We start from the raw sequence: 23,902 nt of genomic DNA on the forward strand, positions 1-23,902 counted from the left end.
CCCGCGTTTTTTTTACCGCGGGTGCGGTAATCTTTGAGAGGATGCGGAATTTTCTCAAGAAAATTCCATTTCCCAGTGCGCACAGAGCCTTAGTCAGCAATTCTATTTATGTTCCATCCATATGACTCGAGCGAACAACTTCTACACGTTCTGTCTCTTCATATGTTTCCCATTATCTCCAGTAATTGTATTATTACAGCGGATGCTTTATGATGTTACATCGTCATCTTCTCCCCATTCAGGTCCCTACAATATCGGATCCTCTCAGTGGAGATCTTCTATAGAAGAGAATTCTCCTGATTACCCCGTGAAGGATGGATATGGACAGGGACAAGATGGCGGAGAGGATATTACACCTCACCCTAGAGATCCTCTTCCGGCTTACTGGAGAGGTGAGAGATTCTGATGACGTCACATTACACCATTCTTATCTATGGGAATAACAGATGGACAGAACTGGAGAGGTGAGGACTCTGGAAATGTCTGGAGTGAGATTTCTTACTGTGTCTCTCCATAACCAGGATTACACAGTAGTGAAGAAGACCTCTAGTGAGCGCTGTCAGGCCCCTGTGTCTGAGGGATGGGGAAGACCCCTGAGCCCAATCACGGGGCCTCCACCTCACCCCCCGATACATGAGGACATCAACGACCAGAAGATCCTAGAACTCACCTACAAGATGATTGAGCTGCTGACTGGAGAGGTGACACTGCTGGGAATGCTGGGACATTATACAGTAACGCTATGAAGGGATCGGGGGTGACGGTATCATTGTATGTGTCAGGTTCCTATAAGGTGTCAGGACGTCACCGTCTATTTCTCCATGGAGGAGTGGGAGTATTTAGAAGGACACAAAGATCTGTACAAGGACGTCATGATGGAGGTTCCCCTGCCCCTCACATCACCAGGTAATAGACAGGACTAAATACACACGGCCTATAATTATCTGTATGTAAGAAATGAATTCAGTCCCTGTATGTGTCTCCTCCAGGTCTATCCAGTAAGAGGACAACACCAGAGAGATGTCCCCGTCCTCTTCTCCCACAGGACTGTAAACAAGATCCCCATGTTCCTCAGGATCATCAGGTAGATGGAGAGAAGGGGCCATGAAATCTCCCTATGATGTGTAGACGGCTGTGAAGGTCTTGTGCTCAGTCTTGTTTTATCCTCCAGTATTATATGTGTTATACTTGTGTAATGAGAGCGGTGGAGATGGCAGGATTAGAGCTGATCATAGATGGGACTTCTCCATCTGTCTGTGACTTTTACAATATTTGTTTCAGGGTGAAGATCTGACCCATATTAATACTACAGAGACATATGTGAGGGGTGATGAGCGGAGTAAAGAGGAGATTCCTACAGATAACCGCCCAGGTGAGCAGTGACCACTAGTGATGAATGAACGCGTCGATATTCAGGTTGGCCAAACCAGCAACGGCAAAAGTCTGGTTTCGCAGGCGAACTTTTCCCCAAAGAACAAACCTCATAAATGTCAATGAGGAGCTCAAGTTCAGGACTGTAAAATGATTGTAGTAAGGGTTAGGGGGCTGCAAAAAGAACCTAAATGGGGGAAGAGCAGGGCAATTGCCCTGCAAACAAATGTGCATAGCTAAATGACTTAAAGGGCTTCTGTCACCGTTGCAATTATGGATACATAGCAACTAAAAATTTTACCAGTGACCCTAGAGATTCTCCATAGACCAACAATGTAATAAAGGGCCCTTACAGAGAATGCAGGGAAAAACAATGAGAAACCTGTACGACTTTATCAGAAAAGAGTATATAAATGTTATTAAATAATAAACAACAATTTAAGAAGGGGTAGAGCACAAGGATAAAATAGAACTTAATGGTGAGGACCAGCAGGTGGTGACCTCACATCACATTAGGTGTATACAATACACATCATAGACTTGGGAAGAAATCCTGCGGCATGCTGTCCACAAATGCCAAGAGAAAGACTGCTCAGTATCGAATGCTAGTATAGCTATAAAGACTGAACAGTACAAAGTATTAGAATGGCAAAAGAGACACAGCAAATGTCGCCCAGACACACCCTGTCACAATCATAAATATAAGTCCAAGGGGTTTCCTTGAACTTCTATTCACACTTGGGTATTGTATTATATTTATATCCTTGGGTTGTACCCCTTCTTAATTGTTTTTTATTATTCAGTAACATTTATATACTCTTTTCTGATAGTCGTTGTACAGGTTTCTCATTGTTTTTCCTTGTGGTTCTTTCTTGTAGTCTCCAGCACTAACCAGCCTGGCTGCAGTCTTTTCAAAGTCTGCACCCAGACTAATCACACTGGCTCCTGCCAGTGTACACACCTCTTAGTGCTGGGCCTGCAAGCAGGAACCTCTGCTATCCAGCCTGGCTGCAAACATTTCCCAGTCTTAAGCTGGGGTCACAGATTCCGTGACGCACATCCAGCATCGTTAGCGACGTCGTTGCGTGTGACACCAACAAACGTCCGTTAACTATCAAAAATACTCACCTTATCGTTGACACGTTGTTCATTTTCAAAAAATTGTTGATTGTTGAGGATGCAGGTTGTTTGTTGTTCCCGATGCAACACACATCGCTACGTGTGACCCCCTCGGGAACGACGAATTGCAGCTTACCTGCGACCGTTACATCCACTCATCTCCGCCCCTCCACTTCTATTGGGCGGCTGTTTAGTGACTCTGCACAAACTATCCCCGTAAGGAGGCGGTTCGCCGGCAACAGCGACGTCGCTGGGCAGGTAAGTCCGTTTGACGGCGCCTAACGTTTTTGTGCGCCACAGGCAGCGATTTATCGCTGCATGTAAAGCCCCCTTTACTCTAGACCAGAGGTCTCAAACAGGCGGCCCCTGGGGCTGCTTATTGCGGCCCGAGTGCCCGCAGACCCTGTGACGATCGTATTACTATGCAGGGGGCTGGTGCCGGCTGGGCTTTACTACAGTTGATGCATTTGCGGCACAGTGCGTGCGAGGAGCTCTCTGCACTCTACCAATGTCAAGCAGGTAACATCGCTGTATGAAGTCACCTGCTGCCTGTGAATAGTAGAGTGCAGACAGCTACTAAGTGAGTGATGTGCCGCAAATGAATATTCAAGTGTAGTAAAGCCCTGCCGATGCCGCCCCCTGCATAGTAACGCGATCGTCACAGGGTCTACGGGTCTGCAGGCAGAGGCAGATTAATCGTGGTCACGGGGTCGCCACTGCGACCGGCCCCGGGGCTCATGGGGCCCGAGAAACTCTGCACTTGTTTCAGCTAATGTGCGCAGATCCAGCTGAGATATATTGCAGCACTGACCGTCTGGGCCCTGCGCTGCACATTGCGGCGTCACGGGAGGCAGCAGCGGTTCTGGAGCTCACACATGTCCTGGCTACTTAAGCAATTGTATATTCACTGCTCTTCACGCCCATAATCCCGCCCACTTCTTTCCATTGAAGCCTGTGCTGAGAAGTAAGCCGGATTATGGTCAATGATCACCGGGCCGCTAGCTTTGAGCATCTGCTGGGCAATGGATCCCCCACTGGGCCCTTGATATTCTCCTCCAGCTTATCCATCAAAAGAGGGGAGAAATTCTGTGCATAGCCATCCCTTACACTCACTGCTCCAGAGCCTCACAGGAGTAGGCCCCGCCCACCAGGAGTAAGCCCTGCCCACCGGCACGGAACTGCTGTGGAGTTTCAGGCCTGTGCAGAGACTGCTGCAGAAATGAGACACTTCTGAGGAGTTTGTATCCCTCTCTCCTGCACTGCCATTGCTCTGTAGTCGGCAGTAGCTGGAGGCTCCAGAGGAACACCATGAACCTAAAGTAAGTACTGGAGCTCCCGGAATGATGACTCTAGCCCCACTGCCCTCTTCTATTCTTCTAGTTGCCTCTCACAGCTGCACTCTTCTGCCTCCCTCCCCCACAGCTGCTCTCTCTTGGCTCCCTCCCGCACAGTTGCTCTCTCTTGGCTCTTTCCCCCCACAGCTGCTCTCTCTCTTGGCTCTTTCCCCCCACAGCTGCACTCTCTTGGCTCTTTCCCCCAACAGCTGCACTCTCGCTTGGCTCTTTCCCCCAACAGCTGCAATCTTCTCTCCCCCTCCCCCACAGCTGCACGCTCCTGCTCCCCTTCACCACTACCCTCTTCTATCCTCCTATTTGCCTCTCACAACTGCATTGTCCTGCTCCCCCTCCCACACAGCCCTGTAACTGATATGCCTCACCGCACCGCTGTCCTGTGATGGTGGCCGGGTCTCCTCATCTTCATGGTTTGCTGTCAGATATCAACTTTCTTATTTCTTTGTATGTACAGTGTGTACAAAATGCTCACACATAAAGAGAAATCTAGTGTATATGGCTGCATTTGTGTGAATATGTACATGTGTTGCATTTTTAAAATTCAGATACTTAAAAAGCAGAATTAATACTAAAAGGGCCAAAAAACCCTCTTAAAAATACCAAAACTCGTGTACCATTTAAAAAAAACTAACATTTTTAGATGCAATATGAATAAATCTATAATGTTAATTATACTACAAATGTACAGAGAAAAAAAAAAAAGGTGGATACGGCTATATCCCAGGCTGGGGGACAAAGATACAAGCATGGGATGGGAAAGCTTGGTGCTGAGGGAAAGATGCTCTTTCCCTCAGTACCCAGCTTTCCCATGCTCTATCAAGGGCAAGCTGGGTGCTGAAGGAAAGTTGTATAGCAGAGCATTGGAAACCTGGGTGCTAAGGACAAGATGGATATCAGAACATGGAAAGCTGGGTACTGAAGGGAGAAGGGATATCTGAGCAAGGGAAACCTGGGTGCTGAGGGAAAGAGCAAAGTGTCAGCGTAATCATTCTGTACCCTGAGGGGGGGGGCCCTGATCCTAATTTTGCACCAGGGTCCATCGAACTCTAGTTACGCCACTGTCTGCAGGCCACAACAAGCAGTTAAGAGAAAACAGAGGGGAACGGAAGAAAGGTGAGAAGAATTTTTTTTGTGTGTGTATGTCAAGAACGGCATAATAGGGAACTAGGATGAGGACTGGAGAATTTACTATTAGGGCACAATGCTACAATGGTGGGCACAATGCTACAAGGGTGGGCACTATACTACAAGGACGGGCACATTACTACTGGGCACAAGAAAGACATTAAAAAAGTTTTTATCATTTAAAAATACTTTTTTACATATAAACTTAACAAAAAAGTGCAGGTTTGTGTTAATAAACAAGCAAAAAATGTTCACAAAAAGTGATCCAAAGATGTATAGAAGAAAATACATGGAATCACTCATGTAATTTGGCCCCCCAAATGTTTTTTTTCTATGTGCGGCCCATACACCCAGCCGAGTTTGAGACCCCTGCTCTAGACTGACTTCCAGACACTGTCACTCCACCCTGGCTTCTGCCAGTGTAGCCCTCTCCAGTTTTTTCTCAGACTGAGATATCCAGCACACTGCTCTCATGTTCTGCACACTCTTGTGCCCCTCCACCAAAAAGCAGACTCCATTATACCTGACATGTGATCTGTCAGCCATATGTCACACACCCATGGGCGGGGGTACGTAGGTGGCCAGACCCACCCATTTCTCCAGCTACGTGCAAGCCTAACGCAGTGAACATTATGATACAAAGCTGTGGTACTAGAACTTCAGGCTTGCTCCACTTTTGTGGTACATAATGGTCAGCACTCTTCAGTAGTGTTAAGACATGTACTAAAACGGTTTCTGCCAGGCGCAGCCAACATTAGATTACACCCTACCAATCCTGTTTTCACATTTCGCATCATAGCAAAAATTGGAAGCATACCCTCACAGAACATTTTTTTTTTTTTTTTTTTAAAAAAGTACCTGAGAGCCTGTTTTCAAAGTTCCCCATGCAGAGCCTAATTTCAGCTCCTGTTGCGTACAGTATAGCTGTTTCAATTAAAAAGCTTGTAGTTGCATTTGTGATTGAGCTGGCCATCTACCAGCTAGACTAGCTACTGCCAGTCCCAGCCATTTAGACTCGCAGCAGGTTACCCATGCTGCTCAATGTCTATCCCGGGAATCCAAAGCATTTATTTTGAAAAACTTATTGTTCAAAGAGGGCAGACCTAAGACAATGGCATAGTTTACCCACAATGCATCAAGTTTAACAAATAATATCCCCTATATAGCCTGTATTAGGTCATCCACAGAGCCAAGATTGACAAAGTTCACCCGCAGACCACCGAACTGTAAAAGCACTGAACCAGCTGGTTTACCCTCACAGCCAAGATTGCACAGAGCTGTAATACAGATGGTTTTCGGAGCTCCGTGGCACCATAGCTGCTGCAGCGTGGTTACGGGTTTGTGGCAGATTAAGCCTGCAATTCCTGGTGCACATGGATTCCCCCTTTCAGTTTAAAAAAAAAAAAAAAAGTCACACCTGTTCGGAAAAGGTTAGCAAAGTTCAGATTCAGTTTGAGCATTGGCCCGGGCTCGGACACCTGAGCACTTTATACAAAAGTCAGCAATTTTCTGTTTTGTTCAGTAACTGTTCACAGCTTTTCTAATACTTTATGATTACTTTGGCTGCTATACTGGTACTGTATGATGAGCGGGGGAACGTGTTTCATGAGGGAAGGGGGTGAGGAGAGGTTAGAGGAGTGGCAGACTTTTTAACTTAATGTGTGTATGTTTTGGCAGCCAATCAGAGCTCAGAAAACATCCACAACATTCAGATACAAGGCATTGTCATTGGCTGCCTAAGTCAAATGTCTCTCTGCTTTTGAATAGTGGTCATGCAGCGTTGGAGCCATTTTGTGATTGCTAAAGCTTAGGAACGGTGCTGTCACCGCTGCTGTTAGACAGTTAGCTTAGCTAGGGTGATAGTGTAGAATAGAGACGTGCAGTTTAGTGAGCGATGTGTGCCACAAATTGTCATTTCATCATCTAGTGATTGCTAATTGTGTGCTCCAGCTCAGAATTGCTATTTCCTCATCTAAATAGTGCTCATTCTCTGCTCCAACTAAAGATTGCTATTTCATTATCTAAATAGTGGACGTTCTGTGGTGGGGCTAAAAATTGCTATTTCATTATCTAAATAGTGGTCAATCTGTGCTCCAGCTAAAAATTTGTAATTTAATCACTTAAATAGTGATTGCTAATTTAGGTGACTGACAGGTGTGGGACTAGGGTTGTGAAACAACTGGTTAAAAGAGTGAAAGGAAACATGAGTGGGAAATCTAGAGGTTGTGGTTGAAGGGGAAACAAGCGTGGTGTTTGAGGTGTACGTGGGGTAGGTGTTAAGGTTTCTGGCTTGTCTTAGCCAAAGACAACTGACAACCTCTCTTACTGGAAGAGCTACTCCGCTCACTTTCTTTGGCAGCTGCACAGCTGTATGACTTGTAGATGAGGGCTAGAAAGAGAATGTGCTACAGTGGATGGCAAGCGCTGCATCAAATGGCCTTTCCTCCTCTTCCTCCACCTGAACTTCAAACACCGTACAATGCTGAGTGGTGGACCCCCAATTACCCCCTTCAACTCCCCAACTGACTGTGGGGAACCACAGATGAGCGAGTCTGCAGAGCTTGTCACAGATTTTATTCCATGGGCATCAGAGATCTGCTCCAAAGATTCCCAGAGTCAAGAGGAGGAAAGCACCTGCACTGCACCCAAATCTTTGTCAGTTGGATCCGAGATTGGACGAAATAGGGACCCTCGTCACCAGGCGTTAAGCCCAAGGTGTTCAGGTGATGATTAGACTCGGATACCCGAGTTAAGTACGTATTGTACTGTGTTGTCAGGGCAGGAAAAGGAGGAGGGTAATGGTGGGTGGGGGGGGGGCAACAGAGAGGATGGCGACGAGTTTGGAGATCACAATTGGTGTGAACCCAGAGGCATGCAGCTGAGTAGCTCAGCAGAGGAGGAGAAAGACAAGGAGGTTACGTTGCTACTTCCCGCACAAACATGTAGTGATGCAACCACGACAAGCACTGCAGTGTGGCCAGCAGCAGCGCGGGTCTGCAGTTCACGGGGGGGAGGTTTGCCTAACCTGGGTTATTTTTATGAGACCACAAAGGATGACCCAACTTACGTCATCTGCCAACTTTGTAAACAATGTGGCCAAAATTCAAAAATTCTGACTAACATATTACTCCGGGAATCTTACTGCACTAAAATGTAGACTAGCGGGCTTCGCCAACCATCGGCTGCCCAATCAACCGCGCCTGCTGCTGCTTCCTCCATCACCCTTGTAAATGTTCTCACACAAGTCTCCAGCCATATAACCTCCACCTGTTTACTCACTACAATCAGGGTGAGTGAGAACCTGTCAGCTGTTACGAAAGTGGATATGCCTGGTGTTCTTGACCAATAACAGACACCAAGCACACCACATCTTTCTCAATCCACCATAACATCTCCACTTACACCTCCCTCACAGTCCACCAGTTTGTCGTGTACACACCACTACACCCTCTCTCAGCACAGTAGCCACTCCTCAGTCTCGCAGTTGTGGTCACGTAAAAGATTATTTTCTCATACACATGCCAAAGCGAAGATCTTGAACTTCACCATATATGAACTGATGGCCATGGAAATGCTGCCTTTCCACCTGGTGGATATAGATGATTTCCGAAACTTGATGGCCGTGGCATTCCAACAGTACCGGTTGCCCAGTCGCCATTACTTCTCTAAAGGTGTGCCTGCGATGGACCAGCATGTTGAAGACAACATCACCCATTCCTTGAAAAACACTGTCTGACAAGGTGCATTTCACCACTGACACCTGGACGAGCAAGCGTGGCTAGGGGTGTTACATATGGCTGAGTTGGCACTGAGTGATTCTGGTGGCTGCAGGAACAGGCGGGCAAGGGGCTGCTCCACAAGTCTTGGCATCCTCGAGGCTTGAGGGACAAACCTATGTGTCTACCACGTCCTCCACTGCTTCTGCCACCTCCACCTTCTGAATGGCCTCCACCTGTGCCATCAACCTCTCCTTTAATGTAACACATGTTCCAGCAATGTAGAGAGAAATCCCCCCCCCCCCCTCACCTCTGTACATCGCAGCCTTAGCTCACTGCAATCAGTTGGGGTTGAAATTAAAATGCATTGGATAACGCAGTCACACAGCTGAAGAGTTGTGGACCGCTATCCAGCTGAGTTTGAGTAATGGCTTTCACCACTGAACCTGGAGCCAGGACAAAGGCCGTAAGATAACTATGCAAATGTGATGGCAGCTCTACACCGGGGAAACCTCACACACATGCCTTGCATGGCTTATGTCCTCAACCTGGTTGTACAGCAATTTCCATTATCCCCACCTGGATGCATTGTTGCTGAAGGCTCGATCGCAGTGTTCTCAATTCCACCATTCGCATGTCGCGGCTATTTGACTTGCATGGCTGCAAAGATCTTGCAGCCTACCGGTTAACTGGTTGATTTGTGATGTGCCGACACAGTGGAATTGCATTCTGCACATGTTGCAGTGACTGTGGCTGAAGCAATGCGCTGTGAGGACAACGTGTTGTGGTTGTGGGGCAAATCACTTTTGTGGAGTGGGCACAGATAAGGTACCTCTGCACCCTTCTGCAGAGTTCTGAAATGGCCAAGAAGATGGTTAGCGCCGACGATGCCATAATCTGCATCACTATACTGGTCATACATGCAGTGGTACAGTTTGAATAGTCTGCAGGAGGAAGTGGTGGTTCCGGAGGAAGCGGAGGAGGATAAGGAAGGGAGACCAGTACCTCCAAGGTCTGGCATGTTGTCGCACAGGCAGGTAGAATCTGAATGGGTGGAGTATAGCAATCAAAGGGGGCTCATGGTATCAGACAAACTTAGTGAAGGTGCAGAAGCCGACTAAGAGATGGAAAAGGATGAGGAGAAAGAGCTGATGGGCATGCAACAGTCAGGAGAGGGAAGCAGATATTCATCCCCTCTTGTTGTCAGTGGTTTGTGGGAGGAGATGGAGTAACACTCAAGCTTGCTTCCTCCACCACAAACACACCATGGACTTGGACCTCACGAAAGTCTTACAACACATGAGAGCACCTTCTTGCTGCACTATCTTTAACATGATTCCCAAATTGTTAGGATTAGAAAGAATGCAGACTACTGGGGTGCCACTTTGTTAGAGCCACGCTACAAGAGAAAATTTTGCCAGATGGTCCCCCACCCTGGAAAGTGACATGCACATGCTGGAGTATCAAATCCAACTTATACACAATCTTAAAAGTAGTTTTCTGCAAGACAGCAATAAGTTACACCGTATACATTCCCGTTTTAGACTTCCAACCTCGGGAACGTCGAGTAGTCATCGCAGAAACATTAGTAGCAGTGTAAGTGGCAGCAGCAATTTCTGTGACTTTTGGCACACTGTTTTTTTTTAAGACCATCATGTGCACCAGCAGAACAGAGTACAAGTCTTGCACATAGTGCAAGACTGGAGAGGATGGTGCTGGAGTACTTATTTGGCGTGAGATCGCCACTTTCGCCTTGTAGGTTTTGTCATGCCCGGCAACCAGTATTCTCTCAGAACGTGTCTTCAGCACTGCTTGTGGTGTCCTGAAAGAAAAGGACCTCCGGCTGTCCCGTGAAAGTCTAGACCGCCTAACTTTCATCAAGATAAGCAAGTCATGGATCTCTGACTTTTCGATCCCAGTCGCAAACTGTGCAGTTTAGGTGATGGTGTAATTTGCAGTGTGCTGCATTGATCTCAAGTTACTGCAGTCTGACACCTTTTGTCATGGTTATTGTGGCTGCTGTTGTTACTAAAAAGTGCCTTGGTGGTGCAACAATCAGTGTATTCACTGCTGTGACTTTTATTTTTTTGACTTTGTAATTTTGCCTTGTTAAATGCATGAAACGCCTAATATTCCTCCTTTTGTTTCCGCATGATGACCAGCCCTGTCTGATGCATGGCCCATACCTGACTACAGTGCTTAGACACTATGGGCACTGTGGGCCAATTGATGCCACTGTCCTGCTGTCTGCCCATAATTTTTGAAAATGTGGAGACTCTAACATAGGTCTCCAAGTTGTAACTTGTTTGTAGTGGCAGGCTACTCGGAGCAACAGGCCTACTCTTGTCACTCAAGCAATATTTCTTATGTTAATAGTCTAGGACATTAATGGCTGTGTCACAACAGTGTAGCTCTTACTGTAAAATGTTTGAATTGTTTTGGCAGCTTTTGGGCCCCAATAAAGGTGCTGCCTATGCCTTTCTTTTAGCCTCCTCTTGAATTCAATGGGTCCGGATATGTTTGATGCACAGTTTGGTGAAGTTGATGAACACGAACCGAACCTCAGGAGATTCACTCTTCTCTGTTCACAGGTCTGGTGAGAAATGGTGAGTGGTAGTTTTGTTAAAAAAAAAAAAAATTAGACACAGACCTGGATGCACACCGTCGACAAGTAGAATTTTGGAGGAGGCAGCAAACCATTTTACTGAGTTTTCAGTGTGATATTTGGGAGATTCCAAAAATACAGTAACCCCTAAACACTGGACATGGCAAATTGAGTATACTAATGTCTGTTTGCAAGTGGTCTAGTTGTCAACTTAGCCAAACGACTTATTAATTTTAATCCAGGACTTATTCATTTTTTTTTTTTAACTATATTTTTATTCAAATTTTTCAATAACATAACACTGGCATAAGCGAATTCAGCATTGTAAATTCAACATTACATTGTCATATTTGATCATCCCAAATTCCATACCAATTTTTAAAATCAATAACCGTAACATGGCAAGATAAAGCAAAGGAAAGCAGCGACCCCTTAACCCATCATTCTTATCATTCCCCCCATTGAACCCTTGTGAACATGGTAATGACATATAATAAAGAAGTCCCACTCAAATCGGTTATTTCCCCCTCTCCTTTTAGTCAGCTTTCGGCCTTTCCTCCCCCACCTCCAAGCCATCCAATGTATCCTTCAATTTTTCAGTATGATACCAGACTGTGTCTTTGAAAGGTGACATAATCCTGACTATCTCCTCCCGAGTACAATAGGCCAGTATGAATTTCTTCCATTTGTTAAAGTGCTGTCGTATTCTATCCGCCCTCCTTTCTGCATCCAATCCTTCTATTTCAAGAAGATGCATGAGCTGACCCAAGATCTCTTCAATCGCGGGGACCCTAGACTCCAACCAATTTTTTAGTATCGCTCTCTTGGCTGCCAGAAGTATCACATGTATAAGTCTGGGTGGGTTAGTCATCTTCCCTTTGGTATCGTTCCCCTCCTCCCAATGGTGAAAAATAGCGAACCCAGGTGAGAGCCGAACTTCAAGACCCCACACCTTTTGTATACAACTTTTGATCTGTGACCATAATGGACTCAAATGGGGGCAGGACCACAACCCGTGAAGGAGATCAGTTCCACTACTCTTACACTTAGGGCAATACGTAATCCTGTCTGGCTTTGTTGCTGATGGAGGGAGATTAAAACCATAAATTGCCTTGTGCATAATTCTAAATTGGGTTTCTCGCCAATTCTCATTTAAAATTGATTTACGAAGAGCATTCCACCCTCCCCTAATTTTTACCCCCATAGACGGGTCCTCAAATTGTTTCTCCCAAGATTTAAATAAACCTTCCGGGTGCTGTCCTATTAATAGATCACGCATGGCTCCATAAAGAAAAGAGATAGATGATGAAGTTATTGAGTTCTTTACCAGACAATCAAAAGAGTTAAATACTACCTCCTGGGTCACATCATGCAACTGAGTCATAATACTATATCTCACTTGGTCATATTGGATTACTTGGTTAGGCCCCAGGCCATACTGCGCTATAATTTCATCTCTACTCAACCATCTAGGTTCTGAGGTGTGCAAGAGATGAGCAACAGTCCTTATACCCCTCACCTTCCACTCTTCAAACAGCTTATTGCTTGTCCCCTGCACAAACTCTGGATTCCCCCATATAGGCAAGTATTTGGATATTTTATGGGGAAGTTTGTAGTTTTTCCTCAACGCCTTCCACGCTGCAATCGTGTCTTTAAATAAGGAAGAGTGCTTGATTTTCACTGGGAGATTAGCCTGCCTAGTATGAAGCAATGCCACCAGATCCCAAGGTTGTGCATAGTCTCTCTCAAGCTCCAACGCTGAATAATGCCTAGAGCCTTTAATCCAATCCAGTATATATCTAGTCAAACAGGCTATATTGTAACCCCGAATGTTCGGCAAACTCGGACCTCCATGAACCTTAGATGCCATCAACTTCTTAAGCCCTATACGAGGGCGTTTCCCCCTCCAAATGAAGTGTGAAAAAGCTCTATTTAGCTGGACAATATCTTTATGCTTGAGAAGCAGGGGAAGTGTTTGAAGATGATACATTAATTTTGATATCGACATCATCTTAATTAGGTGGACTCTACCAATTATGTTCAATGGAAGGTCGTGCCATCTTTTAAGATCTTGCTCTATTTGGCTCAGAAGGGGTGGATAGTTTAGACTATAAAGGGTTGCCGGAACCTTACCTATTTTAACTCCCAGGTATGTGATATATGACTTAGCCACTGTAATTCCTTCAAAAGGGTTCTGCTCCCGTGTTTGAACATTTGTCCCTCCCAGGTATAGGAGCTCGCACTTTGACGCATTAATCTTGAAGCCTGAATACGCTCCAAACTCTCGCAAAATTTGTAAAATCTCGGGGACCTGCTGAGCTGGATTCGAAAGGAAAAGCAAAATGTCATCTGCAAAAAAAGCTGACTGAATTTGTCTATTATTTACAGAAATACCCTGGAAGGTGCTATGTGTAGATAACAATCGTACCAATGGTTCCAGAGCCAGATTAAAAAGTAATGGGGAAAGGGGGCAACCCTGTCTGGTTCCTTTCAGTAACGGAAAAGGGGCTGACAGATATCCTGGAATGTAAACTTGAGCCTTCGGATTTGTGTAAATTTCTCTAATGTAGGTATAAAATGACCCCGAAAAACGCATTTCATCTAGAACTCTATAAAGCCATGACCACTCAATATTGTCAAAGGCTTTCTCGGCATCTATTGTAAGCAAAGCGGGAGATTCTCCTTTCAGAGGCCGAAGGTTAACCCTATCCAGGACAAGAAGAACTTTTCTAATTAGTGTCCCTGATCTTTTCTGAATGAAACCGGCCTGTGCTGGGGAAATCAGTTGGGGAAGAATTATAGCTAGACGATTCGCCATAATCTTTGACATTATCTTCATATCTAGGTTGATAAGTGATATGGGCCTATACGAACCCGGATCCTTCGGGTCCTTCCCCTGTTTAGGGATCAATTTTATATATGCCCGGTTATTATTTTGGAAAGACGCATTACCGTCTAGTATGCTATTACACAGTTCTAGTAATGTAGGTAAGATCTCTTCCTTTACTGTTTTATAGAATTCTCCCGTAAATCCGTCAGGGCCAGGGGCTTTATAATTATGCATGGAGTTGATTGTCCCCAATACTTCTTCCCCCGTAATTTTAGCATTCAGAAAAGTGCGATGCTCTTCTGTGAGTCGAGGTAGTGTCACTTTAGATAAAAGATTATTATCAGGAAATTTGTCTCCCTTTTCCGACGAATAAAGGTTTCTATAATACGTGCCTAAAGTCTCAATTATTGTCTTAGGGTTTTTGTGTATCTCCCCCTTTTGATTTTTTATTTGCATGGGTCCCTGAGTTATAGTCCTATTTTTCGCTAAGTTGGCCAGTATTTTCCCTGCTTTATTTCCAAAGCGATGTAATGTAGCTTCTTGCATTGACCTAGCCATTTGTTCCCGTTTTTCCGCCCACTCATTAAAAGCTCTTTGGGCTATTACCCATCTATCTCTATGGTCCCTATCAGGATGCTTTTGAAAAGAAGTATATGCTTCCCTCAATTTATGGGAGGTTTCAGTAAATTTAAGATGAGCCTTTTTCTTCAAATAGGAAACATGTGCTATCGTTCTGCCCCGTAATACTGCCTTCGCCGTATCCCATAATAACATAGGTGTGTCTTTATGTTGATCATTATGTACCATAAATTCCGTCCACCATCCCTTTAATTTCAAGGAAAAATCTTCGTTATCTTTAAGGAAGGAAGGATATCGCCACAGATAGTCCGTTCCTCTGGGATAGATGTTTGCTAGGTCTAGCACCACCGGGGCATGGTCAGAAATCACCAAATCCTGGATAGTAGCTGAGTGGAGCGCACGTACCAGGTTCCCTGAAATAAGGAAGTAGTCAATGCGAGACCAGGAGCTATTAGCATGTGAATAGTGTGTAAATTCCCTATCCTGAGGGTGCAGTAGTCTCCACGCATCCCATAAGGCCGTGGCATTTAACAGAGGACGCATAACTTTATCATGGCCGCGCGGTACATTTGGGGGGCCTTTAGCATTTTTCCTGTCCTCTAGCACAGATACCACCGAGTTGAAATCCCCCCCAATTATTAGATTAAAATGGGCATGTTCTAAAATTTTGGCCTCAAGTCGTTGAAAGAATGATTTGTTGTTTTCGTTCGGGGCATAAATATTAAAGATTTTATAAATTCCTCCAGGTATCTCCACTGAGACCATCTGAACCCTACCTTCCGTGTCCGCATATGTTTCCAGGACTTGATGTTGTAATCTCCTACTTACTAATGTAATAACCCCTGCTTTCCTTTTAACTGAAGATGACCCATAGACTCCTCCAACCCACAATTTCCCCATCCTCTGCATGTCTGAACCTTCCAGATGAGTTTCCTGAAGGAGCGCAATGTCCGGTTTGAGGCGATTAAGGTGGCGTAATATCTTAATTCTTTTTTGGGGGGAACGTAACCCCTTAACATTCCAGGTGACTATTCTCATAAAGTGCATGTAATAAATGGAAATCCTGCCTTTCGTTTACCATGTTTTTGCTGCCCTCCTTTGCCAAAAAAAAATTCAACCAATTAGACAATTGAACATAGTGCTCACTTGCAATAACGAGAGTAGTAGTAATAATAATAACTCTGTGTAAAATCTCTGCTACTTCACTTGAATCCAAAATCCCCAAACATTTCAAACATCTCCCTCCCCTCCCCCCCCCAACTATACCATAATACTCAGACTTCACTTTTTTCTGATCATCTTCCAAGCTCAGTCAACCTTATACTTGTATAGCATTTCACCAATATAAAGGAGTGTCCCACCTACAAAGAAAGAGAGAAGGAAGAAAAAAAAAAAAAGGTTCTCTTTCCTTTCCTCCGCCTCAGATTTCTTGAACTTTTTCCACTGCGGCTTCTCCAGCCTAAATCAAAAACAGGTGTCCCACCTTGAACTTCATACATCCGACATTTGTCTATTTGTCTCAGGTTCCTTTAAGTTCCTTGTTTTGTTGTCTCCGGTCCTTCGGGGAAGCTGTAGCGAGCTTCACAGAGCTCCCTTTGGTCACTCTCTGGTTCGGTGAGTCGTTGCGCCCTTGTCCTGGAGAATTCCTGAGGTCACGAGGACTGTTGATCCGCTCAATAAAGGCCTCTGCCTCCTTTGGACTTGAGAAAGAATTGTAGGATCCATCCTGATGTCTGATAATCAACGTTGCCGGGTACTTTAACTGGAAGCGTATATTTCTCTTAAATAAGGCAGAGCATATGTATGAGAATGCCCTCCGCTGCCGTGTGACCTCCGCAGAAAAATCCTCGAAGAGCAAGATGCGCGAGCCTTTCACCTCCAAGGGATGTTTCAATTTCTTGTATGCCTGTAATATTTCCTGTTTATCGGAGAAGTCCAAGTATTTCATTATGACTTGTCTTGGGCGTCTGTTATTTTCACTCTCATCACCTCTCCTTGGCGGACCAATGCGGTGCACCCTTTCCACTTTTCTCCTTCCTGCTACTCCCAGGGTTGTAGGAATAGTGGATTCACACAATGTACGTAGCTCACCAACCGGGTATGTTTCAGGCAGGCCGACAATGCGCAAATTGCTTCTTCTGGAGCGGTTCTCCAGATCGTCCACACGGTCCCTCAGGATCAGATTCTCCTTGGCCAGACGCATGACTGTAGTGTGGTCAGAGCTGAAGTCCTCCTCTAACGTCGACATTTTGGTTTCCATAGCCGCAACCTGTTCCACCGTCTCATCAAGTTGGTTCTGTATGGCACTGAGAGCTTTTGCTATTGATGCTTTAATTGTAGCGGAGATGTCAGGTAGCAAACGATTGGCGACTTCATCAGCCAGACGCTTATAATCCATACCCTCCACTGTTTTGAATACATCCGGGGTCCCCGTGGAATCCTCCATCTCCATCTGATGAGTATTCTCAGGTGACCGAGGGACACTTAATTCTGTATGGGCAGTCACAATCTTTTTTTCACACTGGATGTATGAGGATTTTGTGTTTTGGAGCTGCTGCGCAGCAGGTATCTTTCCATCAAATAGTGAATGAAGGGACGCAAGTTTTGACACTGATTTAGTGTGGGTTGTCAGACAAATCTTGATTCTGCTCCCCCTTTTGTTTATTCTTACTTTCACCCCTTTCTCCCCCCTGCCAGAGTTATATGAATTCTCACTGTCCTGAAACTTTGCAGGGATGTATGTTTAAACTTCCCTCCTTCAGCTTCTTTCACTTTCTCCAGAGCTTTGCACTGATTCTGTATGCCTAGAGATTCAGCACCTGCTTGTTAAGCACAGGTCTGGACAAGATGGGGGAAGGGCCCAGGGATTCCCGGCGTTTTAACTCTGCTCTTTGCAGAACTTGTCAGTAGCATTGTTTGCAGCTGATATCTTATCAGGACTCCAGGAGATTTATTATTCTGCTGCAGGTTAACTGTTTAGTGCTGGGGGAGTGAGTGCAAGGTAAGCTGTGTCCTGCTCTCTGTGTACAGATCTGATGTTAGTGCAGGGCAGGCTCCGGCGCCATCTTTATCACGCTGCCAGATCTTGAGAGGGAGGGGGAGAGCGAAGTTCACCGCGCTGTTTCAAGTGATTATCTCCACGGCTCCCCATGAACATCCCTGCATTCAGCAACTTCACTCACCGGTGGAATGGAGCGGGGGAGGCTGGTGGGTTGTCCGGTATATATGTCAGAGCTGCAGGGAATGACAGAGCTCAGGCGTCCTGTGTCCTACATGATCAGCGCAGGAGCCGGAAGTCCAGGACTTATTCATTTTAATGAAGGTGAGCTTGTCCACCTTAGCTGAGGACAGGTCCATGTGCCTGTCTTTTGATCACCTCCCCCTCTGCTATGTTAAACACTTGTTCAGAAGGTACACTTTCAGCAGGGGAGACCAGCACCTCCAAAGCGTATTAAGCAAGCTCAGTCATCATATCCTCAATTTTGCCACCCAGGAATGAAATAATGCCGAGCCATCAGCTAGCACTGTGATACGTGTGGACACATACTCTTCCACCATGTTTGCTAAACGATGACTACTGGAAACATGCACCGTAGAAAATGGTGTTACTGGATGGGGTGGAGGGCTGCAGATAAATTGTTACTACGTTGCAGCCATGATAACCGTCCCTCCCGAAGTGTGGTTGGTGCAACTGCTGTGTTGTTTACGAACTCCTCCTCCTACACTCCTTTGTTCCATTGAGCCCCCGATGTCTGAATGGAATGCCATAAGTACAGCGTTACACAACTTGGCCTTATATTCATGCATTTTTTTGATCCCGCTCCAGTTGCAAATGTAGCGATGATACGTTGTCTTTGTAGCATGCATCCAGCAGGGTTGCCACCCAGTAATTGCCACTGATCAGAATCCTTGCAACTTGAGGGTGGATGCGCAGGCACAACAGCATGTATTGGCTCATGTGTCCCAGGCGTCCATGAGTCAACAACGAGTTGTCCTCAGTCACAGGTGTGTGGGTTGGCTCCTCTATACAACTTTCCGACCACCCTGCTAGGCAGAAAGTTCCTCCTTCTCCTCCGAAACTGCCCCCCCCGGCTGGAAAGTTGGGGACATGGCTGCTTTCGGCCCGAAAACCTACCTCTGAGACCTCTGTGGAGACAGCCCAGATAAATGAGTCAATGTTCCCTCCTGCTAATCTTCCTCTGGTGCCACCACCTCGTCCATCATAGGCTCCAGCGGTTTTTCCCAACAGGCATAAAATCGATATGGTGATGCTGATTATAGAGTATCAGTGCTAGTCCCCCTGACGAAGGCTTGGACAGCCGAAACGGCCGTCGGGTGACGCCGGTCACGGTGCACTCCAAGGTTTTGTCCTCCCAGGTATGTTAGTACATCTTACATGCGGTTAACTATGGCTTAAGTATATGCCTCTTCATTCTACATCTGGTATGGGTGTCTAATCGCTAAATTGCGATATACTATGGTCTGACTATTACATTGTTCTGACACCTGCTTTATTCTATTTTACTTTCTCCTGGTTGACAAATTGTACCGCTCCAGTTATTCACTTAATCACTGGGACGGTATTTGTACAATTATAGGTGCACTGGTTTAATCATTTTATCTGATTGACTATATTTTGCCTTGGACTTCCTGTTTCCTGCAGTCTCACTTGTAATTGTGCCGCCATTCACCTCTCCTGGTTTCAATAAAGATATCACTCTTGCACTATCAGGCGTTGTGGTCGCGTTTTTCTTCCTTTTTATATATTAATTAGTGACCTGTCTGGGTCCTATACCTCACCATGCATTTTAATTAATTCATTATATACCAACTTGTTAATCATGGTGTGGCTGTGGTCCTCACTAGTCATGTTGGTAGAGTGTTCAAAGCAGTGCAACAGTACAGACAGGTCTTGTATGGAGACCCACTTGTTGGTAGTGAAGTGGTGTTGTGCAAAGTGATTTTGCCCTGCATGCTGCAGCTGAAACTCCACTATTGTCTGCTAATGCTCGCACAGTCTCTCCACCATCTGCAAGGTGTACTTCCACTTTGTTGGTACATCGCAAGTGAGGTGAGAACGCTGAAAATTAGCACATACTGCCTGTACTGTCAGCAGAAGCTCTGACTTATGTGGGTAATTTTTAAGGAAGCTCTGTACCACTAAATTTAGCTCATACACCAGACAAAGGTTGTGTCTCAAGCCGCCTAGACTGAGAGCTGCGATGAGATTTTGGCCGTTTTCGCACACCACCAGGCCAGGCTGTGGGGTCTCTTTCAAGAGTCCATTCATCTGTTGATTTATGCTTGTCCACATCTCCAGTGCGGTATGAGGTTTGTCCTCGTGGCAGATGAGTTTAAGAACGGCCTACTGTCATGTACCCCTGGCTGTGCTGAAGTTGGTGGTGCAGTTCTTACTCTGACCAGATGAGAAGGAGTTGGAGGAAGCGGAGTAGGAGGAGGTAGCAACACTGACAAACGTCCAGTGATCCAAGGTGTGGTAGGACATGCTCTTGAAAGCCTAGCGCTTCATGCCCAACCGCTACTAATTTTACCCAGTGTGCAGTTAGAGACCTATACCATACCTGCCCGTTACATGGACCTTTCCACTTATGGTGGTGTGGAGTGAAAACCGAATTTGTTGAGCCATATGACCGTGCAGGGCAGGGATGGGATGCCTGGAACAATGGTGTCGGCTGGGAATAATGTACTGCGGTATAGCCACAGATATTATTTATTGGAAATTGTCCGTCTCCACCAGCTGAAATAGCAACACTTCAAAGGCAAGCATTTTGGAAATGCTGTCATTCAGGTCCAAGGCTCATGAGTGTCTAGGGCGGTATTTCCTCTTTCTATCGAGGGTTTTGGGGATTGAGAGCTGCAGACTTCCGTGGAACGGTGTGGATATAGTAGGTAATGCTAGTAGTGGTGCTGTTGTTGCCCCATCATGTGCTTGCGGGGAGGAAAATGGCCCAGGTGATTGTGAACGGATGCAAGATTCTGACACCACAGCAGAAGAGGGAGCAGGAGTAGACTTAGTTCTTTCCTGATCTCTGAGTAAACTACTCTACTACACCTCGTGCCTGGAAGTTAGATGACACATCATGTAGGTGGTGCTCAGGTTGACAAGATTTTCCCTCGCTTCAGGCTCTGATGGCACATCTAGCAAACAGCAAACCACCATTCTCTTGTCATCAGCACATTTCCGGAAGAAATGGCTTGCCAGGGAGCTCTTTTGGGCTGGCTTTGCTGGGAGGTTTTCATTGGCACCACGGGTGGTAGCAGCCGACTTACTGCTATGGGCCGTCCACAGGGCTTTTGCCCCATGCTCTCTCTTTTGCTGTTCTGCTGATTCATCTGCCTGAACACCTCCTCTTCATTGTCACTGCTCACGTCACTATTAATATAGTGCCATTTGCTGCATAGAACTTTACAAGTGAAAAGGTTATACATAAAAAAACAAGTACAATAATCATGAACAATACAAAACAGACTGGTACAGGAGGAGAGACGACCCTGCCCGTGAGAGCTTAGTCTACAGGGGATGGGTGAGGATACAGTAGGTGGGGGTAGAGCTGGTGGTGCAGTGGTCTAGTGGACTGAGGGTTATTGTAGGTTGTAGGCTTGTCGGAAGAGGTGGGTCATGAAGTTTATTTTGAAGGTTTCCATAATAGGTGAGAGTCTGATATGTTGTGGTAGAGAGTTCTAGAGTATAGAAGGGGCATGAGAGAAATCTTGTATATGATTGTGGGAAGAGGAGATCTTGTGAGCATCGGAGGTTGCATGCAGGTAGGTACTGATAGACTAGGTCACATAAGTATGGAGGAGACAAGTTGTGGATGGCTTTGTATTCCATGGGTAGTATTTTGAACTGGAGTCTCTTGTCAATGGGAAGCTAGTGAAGGGATTGGCAGAGTGACAAGACCGGGGCATAGCGAGGGGAGAGGTTAATTATTTGGGTGGCAGAGTTTGGAATAGATTGTAGGGATGCAAAAGTGTTAGAAGGGAAGCCACAGCGCAGGAGGTTGCAGTAGTTGAAGGCGTGAGCTGAGGGCTTGCAATGCACTAGTGTTTTTTTTGCAGATTCTTGGTTTTAGGAATGCTCAAATCTGGGAGATATTTTTGAGTTGTAGTTGGCAGGAGGTGAAGAAGGCTTGGATGTGTGTCTTGAAGGATAGACCAGAGTCAAGGGTTACCCCGAGGCAACAAGCTTGCAAGACTGGGAAGAGTGAGCAGCTATTGACTTTGATGGAAAGACTTGTTTGAAGGGGGGTTGAGAGAGGATGAAAGATGATTAATTCCACTCTGTCCATGTTCAGTTTTAGAAACTGAGCAGAGAAAAAGGATGAACTAGTAGACCAACATTGTGGTATTCTGGTTAGTAAGGAGGTGATATCAGGTCCAGAAATGTAGATCTGCATATCATCAGCGTTGAGGTGATACTGAAAGGATAATAACTAACACATAAAGTTCTGATATTTTTACCTTCAAAAGCTTGAAAGCTATTTTCTCTGAATTCTACATATGTCTATTATATAAGAACTTGAACAGTAGATATCCATTGTTGAGTTCGCGAGGCAGAAAGTAAATGTCTATTTCTTCAAGAAACTCATCTGACAGAAAATATTGGCCCCTACAATAGTTTGGATGCTGAGAGCCACCGAGCTACCTACCATAGTTACTCCTGATGTTTCACCTCTAGTTACTAAATCATTGACTGAAGACTGTTGGGGTGGATTGCGATCATTTTAGTAGATATTGTCTATAGCCAGTTTTTCTCTATAGCAGTTAGTACCAAAGCTGTTCTTATTTCATTGCTTTCCAGTGCAGCCAGTTTTGTGGACAAAGAGGGTTGAACATCGTCGTCTACTGGTTCCTGCTCTGAGGTCTACTGTTTGATTGTGAATGTTTTTTCTTTTAGTAAATAATTACAATTTATAAACTTGCAACTTCTTTAGCTCAGTTATGCTCGCATGTGCGAGCGGGAGTGGACCCACTGGGCCACAGCACTGGCTCAACTAGGAGGAGTGTAACTAATGACTACCTCGTCTACACTTGAGTGTCTGATTGTGAGGATAAGTTTGTGCTGTAAGGTAGCCACCTGGTGCTATTCCAGGGAGGCTGCGACAAGTGGTCCTAGCGGTCGAGAATAGGATACCGACAGTCACTGTTGTGGGCTGGTGTAAGCAGGTGTAACTGATATGACTGGTGCAGCAGATATTACAGGTCCAGCAGGCACAGCTGATATAGATGAATGGAGCATATACAGTAGGTACAGCTTGTATAGCTAGGTGTAGCAGGTCCATCTGGCACAGCAAATTCTAGGATACAGGCATGTTATTAGCACACAAAATATAACACTCAGCAATAGAACAGGACATAACTAGCAATACATCTCTAAGGATAGACTATGTTATTCAGGCACCTCCCATAGGGGGATGATACTTTAAATACCTGGTGCCTCTCACCATGGCTGAGACATGTCCGGGTTAGGGCTCGATGGGCATTTCAGAATAGGTGCACACACTCCAAGGAGACCTACATGGCGTGTAAAGGCTTTGAGATACAAAGTATGAAGGCAGGGACCAGGGACACTGAAACCACCGCTGAGCGGCCAGGAGCGTAAGTGTGCTAGTGACACTCCGGGGAAAGGGGGCAAGGGATAATGGGGATGCCGATAATGGCATTAACAGTACTCCACCCCTTACGCCTCCCCTTTTCCAGTCCTGAAAGGAATCTCTTCAGGTGAAGAGGGGCAGTGATATTCTCCTTGGGCTCCCATTCAGACCAAACCCCTTCCAATCAACCAAAGAGAGGGTTTTACCTTTCACCTTTTTCATAGCAAGGCTGCTTTTTGCCTCAAAGACATTTTCTGCATTTAGTGGTGAAGGTTGGGTACCAGGATTTCTGGAAAAGCGGCTCAGGAGGACAGGCTTGAAGAAAGACACATGAAAGGAGTTTGAGATCCGCAAGGAGGTTAGAAGATTCAACTTATAGGACACCACTGATCTTTTGAAGGGACCAATAAAGCGGGGATCCAACTTGTAGGAAGGCATCTTGAGGTGGACATATGTAGAAGAGACACACCTAGTCTCTAGGATACAACAAAGGAAGATAACAGGTGTCTCTTATGCACCTGCCTTTTCATCCTGATGGAGGACTGCTCTAGGGAGGCCTTGGTCTCTGCCCAGACTTTGGAGAACCCCTT

At 45.6% G+C, this 23,902-nt stretch overlaps 1 protein-coding gene across 1 annotated transcript in view; it reads left to right on the forward strand.

Annotated features, from left to right (window-relative positions):
- The first annotated feature begins 451 nt into the window (after window positions 1-451).
- Window positions 452-23,902, forward strand: part of LOC142312348 (uncharacterized) — a 166,639-nt gene continuing 143,188 nt past the window's right edge. The window contains exons 1-4 of the mRNA XM_075351285.1: window positions 452-701; window positions 783-906; window positions 990-1,084; window positions 1,282-1,372. Of these exons, the coding sequence (XP_075207400.1) occupies window positions 480-701; window positions 783-906; window positions 990-1,084; window positions 1,282-1,372 (532 nt within the window). The 5' untranslated portion in view covers window positions 452-479. The remainder of the gene's footprint in view (window positions 702-782; window positions 907-989; window positions 1,085-1,281; window positions 1,373-23,902) is intronic.

The sequence above is a fragment of the Anomaloglossus baeobatrachus genome, chromosome 5, assembly GCF_048569485.1.
Source record: "Anomaloglossus baeobatrachus isolate aAnoBae1 chromosome 5, aAnoBae1.hap1, whole genome shotgun sequence".
Classification (NCBI taxonomy): Eukaryota; Metazoa; Chordata; class Amphibia; order Anura; family Aromobatidae; genus Anomaloglossus; species Anomaloglossus baeobatrachus.